Consider the following 17,211-nt stretch of genomic DNA (forward strand, 5'->3'; position numbering starts at 1 on the left):
TGCAAACATAGAAATCTGGAAGCAGCTCCCTGTTATCCATCAGGATAAAGCATACACTGACTGTATCTTTGAGGTTTACTACTAGGAATACCATTTGCACAATAGGAGCCATGACACAGAGACTTGGTTCTTTAATAAGTGCCTTTTTTAGGCTGTATGCCAAGGTTGAGTTTCATAAACTGTCTAGTGGGTTGTGGAGCTGGGTAAATAGAAGTAGGTTCTTGTTTCCTAGAGCCTTTTTATAATTGTTTTACCAAAAAGAGCCTGTGCTACTGCTCTTTCCCCCTCAAGACTTACATACTAGCTCAACTCGGAAAGAATGGCTGCTTAATACCACCCTTCTCTTGTTTGAAATACTAAAAATTCCTCTTAAATCAAGTTCATAGCAATTCAACTTTATTTGACAGAGTGAGTGATAAACAGGGCAGCACAGTGTATGGCTGAAGGTTTCTTCAGTCTGCAGAAATCTTCCCTAAAGACAGCAGTTTTATTGCTTCAGAGGCTTTAGAGTCACTCAAGTAAGATCAATGAACAAACAATTTTATTTAACCTGCAAATATTAAACTCCAAGGCTGCTTTTATATACATAAAATATATTTATTACTTAGACTTTATCAAGATAACTAGAGCAAGGTTATAGCAGCATCTCTTTCTATGAGGGCTATAAGGTACAAGAATTCAGATCTGCTAAAATGCATCCAGCATCTAGTCCTGATATATCAAAAACAATTTTAAAATAACTTAGATAAGGCTTTTCATATACTAGCTTAAATTAATTTAGCTGCATCCTAACACAGAACAGGTCTTAAATTCAGAACTGAATACTTTGGCAAGGCAAGAGGCAGACAAAAAACCTATTCCAGCATGTGGAGAAATCTGGAATCTCAGCTGCTTGTCTCCCTACAGCTGTTCCCCTCATGCTCCCAAGAAGTGTACTTTGTGTGGGTCACCAAAGCCCATTCTTTACCATAGAGCCAGTGGGTGAGCATTTAAGTAAGAAGACTGAGAATCATTGAATGCAGTGGCCCCAGAGTCTGATTGCCTGGATTATAAATCAGGCTTTACATGGACTACAGAGTAACACAAAGTGACAGTAAATACATACTGGCCAATAGACAGTATTCCCTCAGCTGCCCCATTAGACATACACCAAGCAGTACTGCAGACTGCACAGAGATTTAATACATAAGGATTTCAAGAGCAGATATTTTTGATGCACCTTGTACTACATACAGTGCTTTCTAGCTGTGATTTTTGTTTCAGCATTTTTTCCCCAATCCCATAGAAAGCCAGCTTGATGGGATCATTCAAATAGAGTGCTAACAGCTAGATACAGTACCTTTTCTGCTGGAATGAGATGCTTTTTCACATTTACAGGATACATCTGTCCAAATTCATCTGAGACAGCTAAGCTGTGATACAGTATATCTAGGAATATCCAATACTGAAACTGATCTATCTCCAGCTGGTAGAATAGAGAAACAGTACATTTAACAGATGAGAACATTTTTACAACTTGCTTTTAATTTTAAAATGTTGCACTTTAGGAAGTTCTCTAAAGTGATCTAGACAAGTTACATGTATTTCAGCATCAGGATCTGATCAAGACACTTCAGACACTCAGCACTCCTCAGGATCATTTTACTTCAGCCACATTCAGACTTGCTCAAGGTGCAAGGTAGGGTGTGATCTGGCCCATGTAGTTTCCTCACTCAGGCTTTAAATAGAAATTACCTTTGGAGAAACACCATATCAGAATACTAAGAAAGCTGAGGCAAGCTCATTCTCAAGTATTTAGAATCCTTGTAGGGAATTATTTTTTTTTCCTAAAAAGTTTTGTAAACTGTGTACACTCCTGTTTCAGCAGGTCATGGAAACCAAATCCTTGTGCCAAAGTAAATAACTTCACATGGAGTTTGTGTTCTACTGCTCTTTATATCAGAGAATCCAAGAACAGGGCCCACTATCAGAAGGTAGGAAATACCATGTTGTGGACAATGTTTCTTACAAAGATGTCAGATGGGAGATGTGAGCTTCAGATGTTGCAGAAGATGCCAAAACACTTGAGTCTGTCACCTGGAACCAAGATGTGATTTCAGATCATCTCTGTCCACATTACATGACACAACAGCTTCTCTCTTCATTTTGCTGCAGAAATAAGGCATCAAGAGACAGGGGTAAATACCACGTGTGTACAATTTATTGCTGGTTACCCTTTTAATCCTCATGTAGGTGTTTAGAGGTTTTAGTGCTCTGTAGATTTAGTTATTTATCAATAAAACAGCTTCTCAGGAATCAGTATCTCAACTATACTGGGTGGTTTAAGGGTGGGGAAAAAGAAATCAAGCTGTTAAGAATTTGAGTCCATGCAATGCATGGGCCTATTGCCTGACTTAAAGCTTTCAAGCCACCTATCAGCATTTCATTTCTGAAGCATCAAAATTAAACTGGCATGCATATTCATGCTGCCCTAGTTAGAATGGTAAAAGCAGAAGCAAAAACCATGGAAAGCTGCCTGTAAAGCCCAGCATGATTTCTTTGCATCATTTTACTGCATGCAAGATACCAGGTTTTTAATAAGCTGCAATTATTTCAATACTATCAATGAAGCAGAAACTTATAGATAATGACAAGTTTAATATGAATTCAGTAGACAGGAATGACATTAACATTGTAGTGGGAATATTAGACTCCACTCATACCATAATCAGCACACAACACTATTGTAAAGTTGCTGACAGAACAGATTAAAAGTGTAAGGAAAAAAGTTATTTTGCTTTGTCACTGATTGTCAAAAAGACCATACTATAAGTCAATTCATATAAAGTGGCTTTAGAGATGGAGAGGCTCTACTCTCAACATCAAAATAAGCTTTACTCATGAAGTCTTTCTAAGCCTAAAGCTTTCACTAGTGTTACTTCAGCCATTTTGGTGTATGCTATGCCTTAAACACCAAAGGCCAGAAGAGTAGCCTATTTAACAGGGTCTAACCTGCCTTCAGTGAGAAACTGAAATTATAATAAGAAGGTGCATGTAAATCAGAAGACCTTGATAAACATCCTTTTAAGTCAGCTATTATTACACTAGTAGGTATTCAGATATTCTGTTTGAAAGGATGACAAGAGAAACCAAGCAGCAGAGTGCCTGTTCTTGGATACATTTTCATCGGAAAGGCAGTACTAAGGTATGGAAGTGCTCAGACAGGTACACTATGAAAATATCTAGGAATTGATGGTTTTAGGACCTGTTGCAGTGAGATCCAAGTCCTCATTGGAACTGTGCAAGATCAGGTTTCACAAAACCTGGGGTAGCTCAACATGCTGTGTCAGCAGGAAGAAGAGATCCCATTTTTAGCATGCCCTTGGGCTTAAGGCCTCAGCATGGAGAAGGGAACTTGGTGCCATTACAAACCAAGAAACAAAACAACTCACAAGTCGAGTACAGCCCATAACTGCTCACTTATGACCAATCTAAAGCCTTGGTATTAGTGCCTCAGACTCATGCATGCATTTACAAGGGACTTAAGCACTAAGAACTTTGACTTGAGCCTTCTAACACTTCTGAATGGAAACAGTAGCTTTTTTCAGTGCAAATATGAGATGAAACAATTAATGGTACTATTTTATCATACCATTGGTGCAAAGCCATGCAAGCTACATCCTACACAGGATGAAAGTGCTCAGCTCTAATGATGAAGCAAGTTTTGTATGAGATAACAAGCATGATTCTTACTATCTCACCTGCTTAAAGGTGCTCACAGGAACCACTATCATGAAACCAAACAACATTTCTTTTTTCTTCTTCTTTTGGTCTGACATCAAGAAAAATGTTAAGAGTTGTAGAATTTGGATAGTACTTGGAAAATATTTTCATACAGTAATTAAGAAACAGACACTGAATGATCCTGTCAGTAGCATGTATTTGAACTTCAGGTGGCTTACCTGAGAGGGAAGCTCTATTTCACTTCCAGTTATTTCTTCATAATCATCATCTTGCTCACCACTTTCTTCTCCTCTGGGTACATGCTTCATCTTCCTCTCTGCGAGTTCCTAGAGCACAATAGAATTTCCACTAAGAACCCTCATGAAGTAAGCACATCAAACAAGTTTAGTATCATAGCAGAAGCTATTTACTCTTACCTCACCATCACCTGAGATGAGTGTAACATCAATATTATCCACACTTCCCCAAAACTTCTGAGACTTCCAGACCAGATCACTAGGACCTGGGCTTACACCAGCAGCTGCACCCCAGATCTGCAACAGATTTACAGTGAGCTGCCAAAGATTCTTCTCTGTAGCTAGTAACAGAAATTGTAATTTCTGGCAGATCAGTTCTTTTCAGGACTAACAAGAAGGGTGGTCAATTTTTTTTTTTTCTCAAGATTGTAAAACAGTGCAGAAAAGGCCATTAACAGCTTCTACATGATGTAGAGATAGCTTTGCTTATACATGTTTATCATTTAGTAACAGATGTACTTATGGCAATGATTTGTGTTGCATAGCCTCTAGATAGATATAGCCTCTAGGCCAGCAGCACCCAGATTTCTCAAGCAAGCTTGTACAGAGTATGGAGAGCAGAGTGTAGAATTAGGCTCTTTAATCACTGTCTAAATGTACTTAGAATTATTTTAGGGCCAATATTTAGCTTAGTACCATAAACAATGTGTTCAAGATTGCTGAACCATGGACTAAAGTCTTTGCACAGTTTGTATCAAATCACTGGAGAATGGGAACCCTTTAAGAATAAAGTAGAAGACACTAATTTTGTTCATAACATCACATCCCAATATGGGATGGTCCAGGTTCAATCCAACTTTAACTTCAATACAACTTTAAATATACAACTGGCCTTTCAGATCAAGTTGTTACAAGGATTTACCCCCTCTCCCTCTCTACATAAAGGAATTTAGTCTTTAGGCACTTGCAGTACCAATTTAATTTTCCATATCACATGAATCTATTGTTATTCAACATAAGAAGAGATCTATGAGTAAGTTTTACAAAACCACTACCTACTGTGACTACTTGGCCTGCCTGAAGAGTGAACTGTGCAGGAAATTTGTATGTTGCATCTGACACATTCCCAATATGTCTTCTTAACACGCATCCATGTAGTGGCTGATCCTGCAAGACAAGAAATTTCTCTCAGCATTAATATTAATACCATATCATAAAAACACGAGGTTCTTTCCAGACTCAAGTGCCCATAATTTTAGGCACATCTGTACTTGCTGAAGGGGGATCATGACATTCTTTACCAGAGAGATTCTGATAAAAGAAGTTGGTCCTGCCCATCTACCAGCTTGGGCCACAATCCTAGTGGCCTGTGAAGGTTTAAGGCATATCAGGCTGAAGTGGCTACCAGCTTAAAATTTTGGAGCTCTGAGGATTAATTCTAAGAATTCTGGATTTCCAGGCTAAGCTAGTCAAGGAACCATCTACCTGATAAGATAAATCTTCTACATGGGTAAATTACCATCAGCTTTATCCACATTCTTAGATTTATTAAATATTTTTAACCAACCAGCATTATCCAATTTACTAATCACCTTAATTAGTTTGAGGTTAAGTAGTATATTTGATAGTGCTAGCCTGAGTCTGATGAGTAGCAACTGAAGGTATTAAATTTCTGCATCATAAAACCCAGGGCACCTTCCCCTAGAAGCATCTCCCAGACTTCCCTACAAACAAAGCATCTGCAGTATGAAAAAAAGAAAAAAAGTCTGTCTTTTCTTGGCAGCAGCCAGATGAGTGGAGAAGTCCCTACTTTGTATTATATTTGCCAGTACTCTTCCCTCATCTTTTCATCCTTCCTTATTATCATCTCACTAAGCTACAACTTTGTTCCCAAGCAGTCATACTTTGCAATGAAGGCCATACAGATTCAAACAAATAGAAGTACCTCATCAGAGTTGTTTTTAAGTCTGACAAATTTTCCATCCTCATCAATTTCTTCAATAGATACTTTTCCAGAAGATGAAGCATGCTGAACAGTCTTAAATCCAACACTATGCCCTCTCTTCCTTTTTTTCCCCTGCAGGAACCGTCGACCTTGACTTGTTGCTTGGCTTGCTGTGCTGCGTGAAGGTGGACTGGGTGACAGCTTTAGCCTAGAATGGAGTCAGATAACATTTAGTGTATTTGAGGTGCATATTTCTTCTCACCCCTACCTGCCCACTGTAGCCAAACCTAACATCTTATATCCATGCTTTCCACGAAGCCTTGGCTATAAGATTTTATTTTTCCTGGCAAAGTAGGTTGCTAACTTTGGAAGAGAGCCCCAGCCCAAGAGTTCAGAGCAAGCTTATGTTGATAAGAAAAGATTCTCAACTACAGTGAGTTTTCCTTTAAAGTTTCTACAGCCAGTCTTTAGTGGAAGTAGTTTAAAAGTTTTTGACCCTTCTCCACATGCATCGTTCATGTTATTCTCCCTAGGCAGTGTCTGGAAAGTTGGGAATTAATACAATTTCACAGTTTCATTCATGAAAATTGAGCACTGACTATGATGGAGTCCAAAGCTTTGAGAAAGTTTGATTCTAGGAAGCGATGTTTAGGGGAACTCTGAACTTTCAGTTGGTTTTATCAAGTTAGTTCATCACCCTACACTATATGGTGGATGTGGGATATAAATATTATCTACAGAAGATTATACTTCAATATACTTCAGTGCTGCTAAATTTAGTAGCTTTTATATCTATTTGTTGTCTTCTCTGTGTTCTTAAGAACACGCAACAACTTAGCTTGGATCTTGGATAATGCAGGTCCTCATACAAGAATCTTGTCATAGCCTACCTCTGTTCCTCTCCTTCCAGCATCTTTCTATAGGCATTTATTTCCAGATCTAGAGCCAGTTTCACATCTAAGAGATGCTCATATTCTTCCAACTGCTCTTGGGCCTGCTGCTGGGCTTTTGCCAGTTCTCTCTCTTTTTCAGACATGCGCCTCAGATGGACATCACGATCATGATCAATCATCCCCTGAAGCTCCTTTATTCTGTTCTCCAAAGCAATATTCTAAAATTTAAGGAGAGGAGAAATCAATTGAACCATAACTGAATATTAGAGAAGAGAGGCAAACATTTTGAATTTGGTATATAAATTAAAAGATTCTAAGTATATACAAATGAAGGTAGTACCTGGCTTTGATAACGAGTAAGTTGAGATGTCAGCGTATCAACTCTCAGCATTGAGTCCGTCAGCTCCTCCCGAGAAGCTTTGGCCAAGTCACTATTTCTTGCTGCAATTTCTTGGGCATTCTCTATCTATGGACAAGTCATTGTTAGTGACAAGTTGCTTATGATCACATATTTAGAATAAGGAAGGAAACCAAGTGATTTCCAGCTGTTACATCTGGAAATAGTTATGTTTTACTTAAGTGTGCAGATACCAATAAAATCCAGGTTAGAAATTTTTTCATTGCTTTTCAGGAAGGTTTATACAAGTTTGACATTCATGTCAGAAAAAAAAAATCAACAGTAATCAGGTAGTGAAAATTGCTGGATTAGGATGTTTCAGTTACAAATGAATGACGACTTTGTATAAATGTGAAGGAAATGGATTCTCCAGAATAACAGTGGAGAATATCCTTAGAAGCTGCTTGTCCAAGCATGGGTCTAGGCTACAGGATGAGGTGTGCTTAACCAACTGTTGATCTTCCCCCAAAATTCCAAACAGCATCAGTATAAACAGCACTGAGCTATTTCTAGAGCAGTTCAATTTTGAGACATTCCAAGAAAGAATAAAGTAGAGCCATTCTGCTAGAAGAGGCACTCAGAGAATTTCCAGTGGAAACTTGGACAGAAGTATCCAAAGGAATTCACCGAGTTAGCATATAAGTTGGAGTATAGAGAAAGCCAGACAAGCCAGGAATAAACGAACACACTTACTGAGCAAAGTAGCAGATCAAATGATTCTGTGCTAAGTGTTAAAGAAGGCTTAAGATACCAACACTGCACTCTGCAACCAACCCAGAAACCCTATGGATCATAACCCCCCTCCCAAGGATCTTATGGAATTACTTTTTCTTGCATATGTGGCTAATGCTGGGAAAGAGGTAAGAGGCCAGTTCTGGAAGACTAACTGTTAAGCTACTTCCATAGTCATCCTCTCTTCCTTATCCAGTACTAACAATGGGGAAGGGACATTTGCACTCATCCATGTGAAAATGCACTTGCAGAACTCTAAGAGTACCTTATGTTATGCATTTTACTAAAAGTAAACCCAATAGGTGAGGTTTTCTTCAATACTACTGGAATTGCTTATTTATAAACATAGCACACCAGAGTCCTGAATTTGTCAGACAAGCTGTCAGTATTATCACCAGCTTTGTTACCTAAGCTATTCCTAATCACTTCAAGACAGGACCTACACTTGAACCAGTATTCTGCAGGGGGGGAGGACCAAGTGTTTGTAGAAGTTCTTTTGCAAAATTTGACACCACTTTGAAATTCCATACAACACATGCCAAGAAGCTTTGCACTGAAAACAAGGGCTCCATCAGACAGCCATTTGCACTTGTGGGAATTTAATCACATAAAGGCACAGAGAACTTAAGCTTTGTATTATTTGCATTTTACAGACTCACTTTCGCATTGAATGTTCTCTCCATCTCCTCTTTGTATCCTTGAACTTGTTCTTCATGCAGTTTTCTGATCCCCTGCAGCACATCCAAGAACTTGCTCTCAAATTCTCTCTGGCGGTCAGATAGAATTTGTGCTGTCTTGCTCTCATGGTCTCTTTTTGCCTCCTTGAGTTCCTATAAGGAGAAATTTCTCCAAGAATAAGCAAGCCAATACAGTTTGAGTCAAGACTGGACTTACTGTACGAGTTCAGCAAGTCATTCAGTATCAAAGCTGATTTATCACTAAGTTCATGGTAATTAATTTTTGTTCAACTCTTCAATATTCATCCATTAATCAGGTATTTCCACCTTGCTAGATGTGCTGGGTTGTTTTGCTTCCTCACTGCAAACAATGCTTAAACTAAAACATGCAGTTGTTTGTATTTAAATCTTTGAACCAGGTTGACTTCTCTGCTTTTCTGTACTTGGAACACAGGCATATACACTTCAGATTCTTTAAGCACTGTTACTTGACCTGCTGTTTTATTCAAAAAGTAATAGCTGGTTAGATAAACTGGAATTCTCTATCACTTAAGCCACACACTTTGAGAATCCTCCCAGTCAGAAGAAAGTTGGTTTACACTCACATGCTTTTTGGTTTTATGTACTGACTTCTCACAGAGGTTACCAGACACCTTTGGCAAGTGTTAAGTAAGTAGGGAACATAAGATGCTTATTAACCAAGATTTTACTTCTTCAATTATTTTAGGCCTCTAGCTAACATCTGGAATTATTTAACTTTAGCTGTTAGGTATGCACTTTCAGTTACACAAGGTAGTACATCAGGATTGTAGCTACCTTCAGAAGTGCAGCCTGAGAAAATTCTCATATTCCAGATACCTACAGGTACTATGCCAGCTAACATGAGGTTGTGTACCTTCTTGGTCTTCCTATTTTAATGGTGGATTTTATTGGCTGGTGGACTGTCATAGGTTGACTCAGCTAGTTACCTTTTTAAGGATAAGGCACATCTTAACATTGCTTTTAAGTGCATCCGAGGATCATGGACAACTAAAAAAAAATAAAATCCTTGTCAATAATCTAAAACATACATCTTCATGAAGGACCTTCTGGAATGTCATTTCTTCTTGCAAAGCTTTCACATGATTTTCTAGGTCCGCTCTCCTCAACATTTCACTGTGGAGATGCTTTTTGGTATCTTCCAGTGACAGCTCCAGCTAGAAAAGGCAGACATGAGGGTAATCAAAATTGAGGCAGCTTTTCCAAACCAAAACAGTTAACTTAGAAACACAGAATGATTTGGGTTGGAAAGGATCTTAAAGATCATTTAGTTCCACTCCTCCCTGCATGAGCTGGGACACTTCCCACTAGGTCAGGTTCCTCAGAGCCCCATCAAACCTGGCCTTGAACACTTCCAGGGAGGAGACATCCACAGCTTCCCCAGGAAACCTATTCCAGTGTCTCCCCATTGTCACAGTAAAGAATTCTTCCCAGTATCTCACCTAAATCTCCCCTCTTCTGGTTTAAAGCCATTGCACCTCATCCTATCACTACATACCCTTCTGAAAAGTCCCTCTCCAGCTTTCTTGCAGCCCCCTTCATGTACTGGGGGGCTTCTTTAAGATCTCCCTGGAGCCTCCTTTTCTCCAGGCTGAACAAGCCCAACTCTCTTGTCTTTATAGGAGAGGTGCTCCAGCCCACTGATCATCTTTGTGGCCCTCCTCTGGACTTGCTCCAAGAGCTCTATGTCATTTTTAGCTCCTGTTGCAGCCTCCTGAACTGGACACAGTACTTCAGGTGGGGTCACATGAGTAGAGGGAGAAAATCACCTCCCTTGACCTCCTGGCCATGCTTTTTTAGATGCATCCCAGGATACTGTTGGTTTTCTGGGCTGCAAGCACAGTGCTGGCTCCTTTTTAGCTTCTCAACCATCACCCCCAAGTCCTTCTCCTCAGAGCTGTTTTCAATCCAGTCTCATTCTTATTATAGCCCAGTCTCAAAATTTACTGAAGGTCATTCAGCCTCATTCCCACAATAATCAAAATACATTGCTTAAACAGAGTAACCAACTTAAATTAACTTCTTACTTTATTATCAACTTATTTTAGTACTATCAACAGAAAAAACTCTAGTTATTGTAGACCAGATTCCCCACAAGGCAAAAATAGAGCAGCCATTAACCACACCAGCTAAATTTGACTCCTCAAAGTAGACTTCTAATGTATCAATTGTACTATACATACACATTCTTCTGCTTAGGAACATTAAGAATTCCAAACTTCTCCCCAGTTCCCAATATAATTGGTTCTATGCTTAGCAAGTGAAATCCTCCAAATATAGTGCAACTATGTTGACAATCTCTTATACACTTCCAGTGTTGAGTGTGCTACTTCAATGAAATTTGTGGGGCTTAAGTTATTGTCCTAAGGAGTTAAAATTAGCTTCTTCAATAATCACATAGCATGCAAAGTACAGAGAGAATACCAAGTCAAGATAACTTCATTTTAGTAGCTCAAGAGCCTACAAAAAATAGTCTAAACTTAATTATTCTGCCTTGATTTAACCATAGTGAAGCAGGGCCCATCAAATGCTCCCTTTCCTGGCCCATTAGAGAATGCTACAGGGGCTATAGCAATACAACACATTTCATTTGACTTTTTCCTTAGAATGTGAAGCATAATAAAACTTCACCTGCTGTAAGTGCCTGTAATTCTAACAGACCACCTATCAGTAGTATCTGCTTATACGAAGATTTCTGTAACCTTTTTGTCTGCCTGCCATTGCCATCAATTCCAGTTTTTCCCTGCTTTAAATTTTTACAATAGCTGGAGAAAAACAAAGACCTTAAGGAACAAAAGCAAAGCTGAAATTCCAGGAACAGGCCTTACACTGGTTACTTGATCCTTCACTTCACGAAGGTCACTCTCCAAAGTCTGGTTCTCACTCAAAGCTATTGCCAAGTCAGCTTCCTTTGCATTCAGCTGCGCATCAAGGTCTTTCAAACGAGCTTGTGCCAGGCTTAAATCTGCTTCTTTTTTTGAATTCCTGCAAGTGAAAGTTTCATACTTGTAAGTTGTAGCTGGTGAGGGATAAAGTTTGTTTTTAAGACGTTTACCTTCACAGGGGCCTGTGGCAGAACCGAGACAGAAGAGAGATTTTGTGAAAGCTTAAGTGCTGTAAAACAAACCAGACCAGCCCCTCAGACAAGCATCATTTGTTTAACCAGAAAAATTTCCGACCCAGTTTCCAGCTTGAATCCGACACAGAACCCAGGTATTTTCCATGGCATTACCAGCTGGGGAGGGAAAGGACAGCACAGAAAGATAATAGTCACACTTAAAGCCAAAGTTCACCAGTCCACAGTGACCTCCTGCCAGCACTGAGCAAGCTGCTCACACAGACACCTCCTTCCAGCAGACAGGAATGCCACCAGTGTCCTGGCCAGGTGCCCACTGGCCACTGAATGCCAGCGCTGCTGTGGCCCTGCTTGGCAGTGGCCCCAGCAGCCACCTCAGCCCAGGGCGGGCAGCTTGGGGCTCTCCTGAGGGGGCTTGGAGGGGTGCAGGTCACGCATGGGGCAGAGCACCCCCTCCTCTGCAGGCAGAGTCAGAACACAGCCCTGGCTGCCAGGGAGTGTTATCCTAGGAGGATTGTGAGGGAGAAGGAATGTTTTCTTCCCACAGCACAGAAGGAAAGTTGTCCCCAGGAGGCCACCAGCCCAGCTGGGGCTTTGTCTCCCACAGCACCTCAGCTCCTGAGCCTTCACAGCACCCACCTCTCCCTCACAGCAACCGTGCAAGGGACTCTTGCCTCAGGAAGGGTCACACGCTCTTCCCTCCTTCACAGCATGGATGCAACACAGGATGAGCAAAGCTTTGCCTTCAGAAGAGGGACATTTCCTTATGCTAACAGCCAGGAACAGAGCACTCAGGTATCAGCTGGATGGCCAGCACTGTTATTTAAGTTGCTGGTTTTACTTGGCACCAAAGTAGAGAAGTGCTGGGCCCAGAGCAAGTTCCTGTCAGAAAAAGGAGTGATAATTTCCCAGACTGCTTTAACTTCTAACGTCCTTAAAATTGCCTGACCACTACCCAGAGTCTGCCGTTCTGCTCAAAAAGCAGATTTGAGATTGCAAATAATAATTTTTAGTAAAATCTTTTCTGCCAAGTGTCTACATTGTGATAATTCATACAATGAGTTTTCCAGTTGATAACTGAGCAGACCAGTTGGAGAGAGTCCAAAGTCATTCTGCAGGAGTGATCAGCTCTAGAAAGCTTGAACAGCAAGGAAAGATTGGAAAAAAGTGTTTAGTCTAGAGAAGAGAAAAGTGACAGGAGACATAACAGTCTTTACATACATGAAAGGCTGCTGCATAGAAAAGGGAATCTGTTTTCCATGTCTGTTGTGGAAAAAGACAGGAAGTTGTAGGCTTAAATTGCAGGGAGGAATATTTGGGTTATATGTTGGGGAAAGGAAACTAACAGTAGTTCAACACTAAAGCACATTGCCTGGAGGGGATATTCTGGAATCTCCATCATCTGGAATTAAAAAAAAAAAGAAAAAAAAAGGCTCAAACATCTGCTGGAAGGGACAAAGGTATAGCTGGTTCCATGGTTCAACCAACAGCCTGGGGCATGTGGCTGCATCAAGTTCTTGGTAAGTGCTTTCTCTAGTCCTGCTGTTCAGAGACATTTGTTGGTTATGTCCCCAAACTTCACAATTCTGATGCAAAACCAAATGTTTTACCAGTAAAGGTTACTTATTATTTTTTCAGAGTCTAGAAAAAAAAAAAAAGTAACTCTACTTCTGTAACAAAGAAGCCAAGATAATGTGTTGTAGCTTTCTTAGTATTTGCAGGTGTGCTTTTTTTTCTAGGTACCTTCCTTTTGGGATCTCCCTTACCACTTACTTTGAGTTGTGATATTAACAGGTACATTAATAATACTACTTAATTATAGTATTGACCATTTCATCCTACAAAAATATAAATTTAATTCTTCAATTAAAACACAGATACTAATGGAATGTTGTTCTTGCACACCCTTTAACTCTTTGCTTGATGACCCACATTTCTGATGCAGGCCTCCGACAGCCAGGTTCAGGTTTTTTATAGTCTTCCTGACAAATTTTATTTTCAGAGAATGCTGGAATAATTTAAGCTTTAATAACAGCAATTTAGCAACTCTGGATTTGACAAGAGCATTTACTATCCTTTTAAACCAAGCATGGGGTTCAGAATGCCACTTTATATTATTGTGCAGCAAGCAGTGACAGTTACAGTACTCTAAAACATTCAATACACCAACCACTCCAGAACTAAGCATGGCTTACTATCAGCCAAAAGCAGTAACTTTGAGGCACTGCCAGTCACATTACTTTTAAACAAGGTTGTCACATACACTTGACCTGAAGTATTTAAATCATTTACCAAAAGAGTTCAGGAATTTTAAAAATAGACTTCAGTTTACCAAGACTAGACAGACAGTCACAGAATTCATTCTTACAGCTTCAGATAGCTAAACCACATGGGTTAGGTTCAGTAGGAAAATGCACATCTATATGCACTGGTGCAGAAGAAGCTGGACGTGTATTTCCCTGCTGGGCTTCTGTAGTTGCTTTGACCTTCCCGAGGCTCTGTTCTCAGCCAACTGATATCCTGATCCACAGCTCCTCCTCCCAAAACATCTTTGGCATGCTTACAGTTACCACTGTTTACATAGTATGCAAAAAGCTAAAATACAAACACACTTCATTGTTGCTGCAACTTTAAGTCTCATTACCAGGGATTAATAAAAGCTACTAGTCAATGCTGTTGGGAAATTATCTGGTAACATTCCATCCTATAAGAGTTCCAGGTTATTTAAAGAGTGTATATATAAAGGGCACGATACTCTCAGAGTAGTTTCTTCCAAGTCATCCGAGACATTTACAGTTAGACAGCTCAAATACAAAACTCATTAATGTTAGGACTTCAAATTAGGAAAAAAACTCCAGCAAAAACAAACAAAAAAACAGGAGTCCAGAGGACTCTATACCTGCCAAGTCTAAAGCTTTATAAACAAAGCACCGGAGTTTATAAGAACACAAAGAGCAACAGAAAAGTTTTGAAACTGGCATTACCCCTCTCCTCAATGTCCACCCAAGTGGCTGGTTAGATTTATGAAACAGAACCATGAACCAAAACCCAGCATGAAAGAGACAAGCCCAAGAACTTCTAAGCAGCTGAAAACAAACTTAGAGTAAAAACATGGTTTATTCCCCAGTAGAACAGCTACTTCAGGCCTGAGGACACAAATTATTCCAAGCCTACACACATTCAGCAGTACACTGTGGCTTTAGCAATACTAGTATGCTGCATCTATCCATAAAAGAAGCTTGCTGGGACTGAACACTCGTTCCCTCCCCTTCACTATGCACCTTCTTCCCCACTTCAAGAGAATTTGATTGCCCTTACATTAGTCCACCTCTTTGTTCCAGGCTTAGTGAGACTAGACTGTAAGGTGATTCCAGGCTCAGGACACTGAGCTTGCAAGGAAGTCAAGTCTGAAGCAGCAGCAATTCATCCCATCAGGATGCAAAAAGCCACTAGGAGAATTTGTGCACAGTAGCAGCCTAGAGCAGGTAAGCTATACCCCGTACAGGGCTACCTTCCCTGTGCCTTCCCCTCTAGGCTATGTCTGAGCTAGAAAGCCCCCCAAAAAGATGTGAACTCACTCCATTCAGTCTTCTTCCTTTGCCCCCATAACTTTCTAGATGCTTTTGAACGTACCAGCTTCCTGGATATTTATAAAACACAGGTTCAGTGCCAAACCCAGTTAGCTAAACACTCATTCACACAATACTGTCCTTATAACACCACCCAACAGCCCAAATTCTGGGGGAGCCCCATGCCCATCATCAAGAGGTGCTGAAGCAGCCTAGCAGCACTACAGCAGGAGGCCCTGCCAGATGTGTCCCTACAGCACATCCTCAGAACAGACATTAGGATTGCTCCTAACCCAAGGTATCTCAACTCCCGGCCGTGCCCGCGGGTTGTCCCCACTGCCATGACACGGACACCCGGCAGCACCGACCCCTCCCTCCCCAACGAGCAGCACCCCCTTCCCCACACCCCGCAAGGTCCCCAGGGCAGCCCCCGGCAGGGAGGTCCGGACGGGTGGGGCGGGAGGGGCAGAGCACCGACCTGCTGTGCAGCTGCCGGTGCTCCTCGCCGATCTTGCCCAGCTCCACCTGCAGCGTGGCCCGCTCCATGGCGACTTCGTCCAGCGCCCGGCGGGCGTCAGCCAGCTCCGTCTCATAGTGGAGCCGCAAGCAGCTCCGCTCCCGGTCGCTGCCCTCCTCCCACTCGGCCAACTCCAGTTGCAGCGCCGAGTTATCGGCCTCCAGCGCCCGCACCCGCTCGATGTAGGCGGCCAGGCGGTCATTAAGGTGCTGCAGCTCCTCCTTCTCCTGCAGCCGGCTCAGACGCGTCGGGCTCGGCGGCAAGAAGGAGGCAGGACGGCCGGAGGCAGCGCTGCTCCCGCTCGCAGGCGTGGAGGTGAGAATCGTGGCCATGGCAGCCTCCGGTGCGGGTCCAGGCCCCAGCCCCGCCACCGCTGCCGGGACCGCCCCGCGCAGGACACCCACTGCAGCCTCCGCCCGCGTATAAATAGCCGGCAGCTGCCGCCGCGGCCTGCTGGAGAGGATGGGCAGCTTAAAGGGCTAGGGCTGCTCCCTCACCGCCGCCCCTGAGGCTCCGAGTAGAAAACACGTTTTCCCTTTTTATTTATTTAATTTTTATTTTTTGCACATGCTTTGCTGCCTCTCGTCGATCTAATCGTGCTGCCCGGAGAGGGCGGGCAAGGAACTTGTGGGAAAAGCGTACAGCAGTCCGGCGTTTTCACAAATCAGTGCAAGGGGTCGCGGTATAAAAAATAATCCCGGATTTAGGAAGATGCGTGACAGCTGCAGAGATGCTTACACTGCAGCGTGCTGCCCTGTCAGTGCTCTGCCTGATCCGTTTCGGTTTTTTGCAATTTGTTCAGCTGATGGAAACGAGGCAGTCCCTTGCTGTTCTTTGTTTTGCTGTTTGTTTGTGGGCGTTTTTAGCTTTTAGGCTATGCAGTCAGCCATCTCCGTGCTACAGTGTTTCTATTGAAAACTGATGGTCAGTGAGCAAAACTAAGAAGGAAGATGGAAAGGGAATCCACACAAACATTGCAAGCAGCTCGCAAAGCCTTACACTAACTACATTTTATAAAAAATAAGAAAAAAATTTTTTTTATAAAAACATGAAAAATTCTATTTTTTAATAATTTTTAAAATAAATTTTAAAACTCTTCAGCACTACTTCTTTAGTAGTGATCTGTACTGTGACAGTTATCAGTTTTCTTCAGCAGCTAATTATTTACCTTTCTTTTACTTACATCTTAGAGTATAGATGCTGTACAGATCCTAGTCAGTATGAGCATAAAAATCTCTGAACATTAATATAATGTAATTATGGGGTTTTCTTGTAACAGTTGTAAGAAACTTCACCTAAGAGCTTAGCTTATGTCATTGTTATTTCCTACACAAAATTAATAGCCTTGACATCCTCTTAGAGCATCTAAATGTTAAAATAGGTTTTATCAGGTATGTAGGCGTAAAT

At 41.4% G+C, this 17,211-nt stretch overlaps 1 protein-coding gene across 1 annotated transcript; it reads right to left on the minus strand.

The window, feature by feature from the left end:
* Positions 1-430: 430 nt before the first annotated feature.
* Positions 431-16,185, minus strand: LOC103526922 (lamin-L(III)). The gene is made up of 11 exons (XM_030456758.1): positions 15,766-16,185; positions 11,471-11,627; positions 9,674-9,799; positions 8,586-8,756; positions 7,138-7,263; positions 6,795-7,015; positions 5,905-6,112; positions 5,019-5,126; positions 4,140-4,256; positions 3,942-4,049; positions 431-2,148 (listed from the first exon to the last, which is right to left on the minus strand). The coding sequence occupies exons 1-11, from the start codon at positions 16,134-16,136 to the stop codon at positions 2,116-2,118; spliced, it is 1,746 nt and encodes a 581-aa protein (XP_030312618.1). The 5' UTR covers positions 16,137-16,185; the 3' UTR covers positions 431-2,115.
* Between the last annotated feature and the right edge of the window lie 1,026 nt (positions 16,186-17,211).

Source organism: Calypte anna, chromosome 10, assembly GCF_003957555.1.
Source record: "Calypte anna isolate BGI_N300 chromosome 10, bCalAnn1_v1.p, whole genome shotgun sequence".
Lineage (NCBI taxonomy): Eukaryota > Metazoa > Chordata > Aves > Apodiformes > Trochilidae > Calypte > Calypte anna.

Coding starts and splice junctions, on each gene's coding strand:
- LOC103526922 (XM_030456758.1), bottom strand. CDS start 16,136: ATGGCCACGATTCTCACCTCCACGCCTGCGAGCGGGAGCAGCGCTGCC. Junction 9,800..11,470: donor TGAAGGATCAAGTAACCAGT/GTAAGGCCTGTT, acceptor TGCCTTTTCTAG/CTGGAGCTGTCACTGGAAGA. Junction 8,757..9,673: donor AGAAGGTCCTTCATGAAGAT/GTATGTTTTAGA, acceptor TTCTCCTTATAG/GAACTCAAGGAGGCAAAAAG.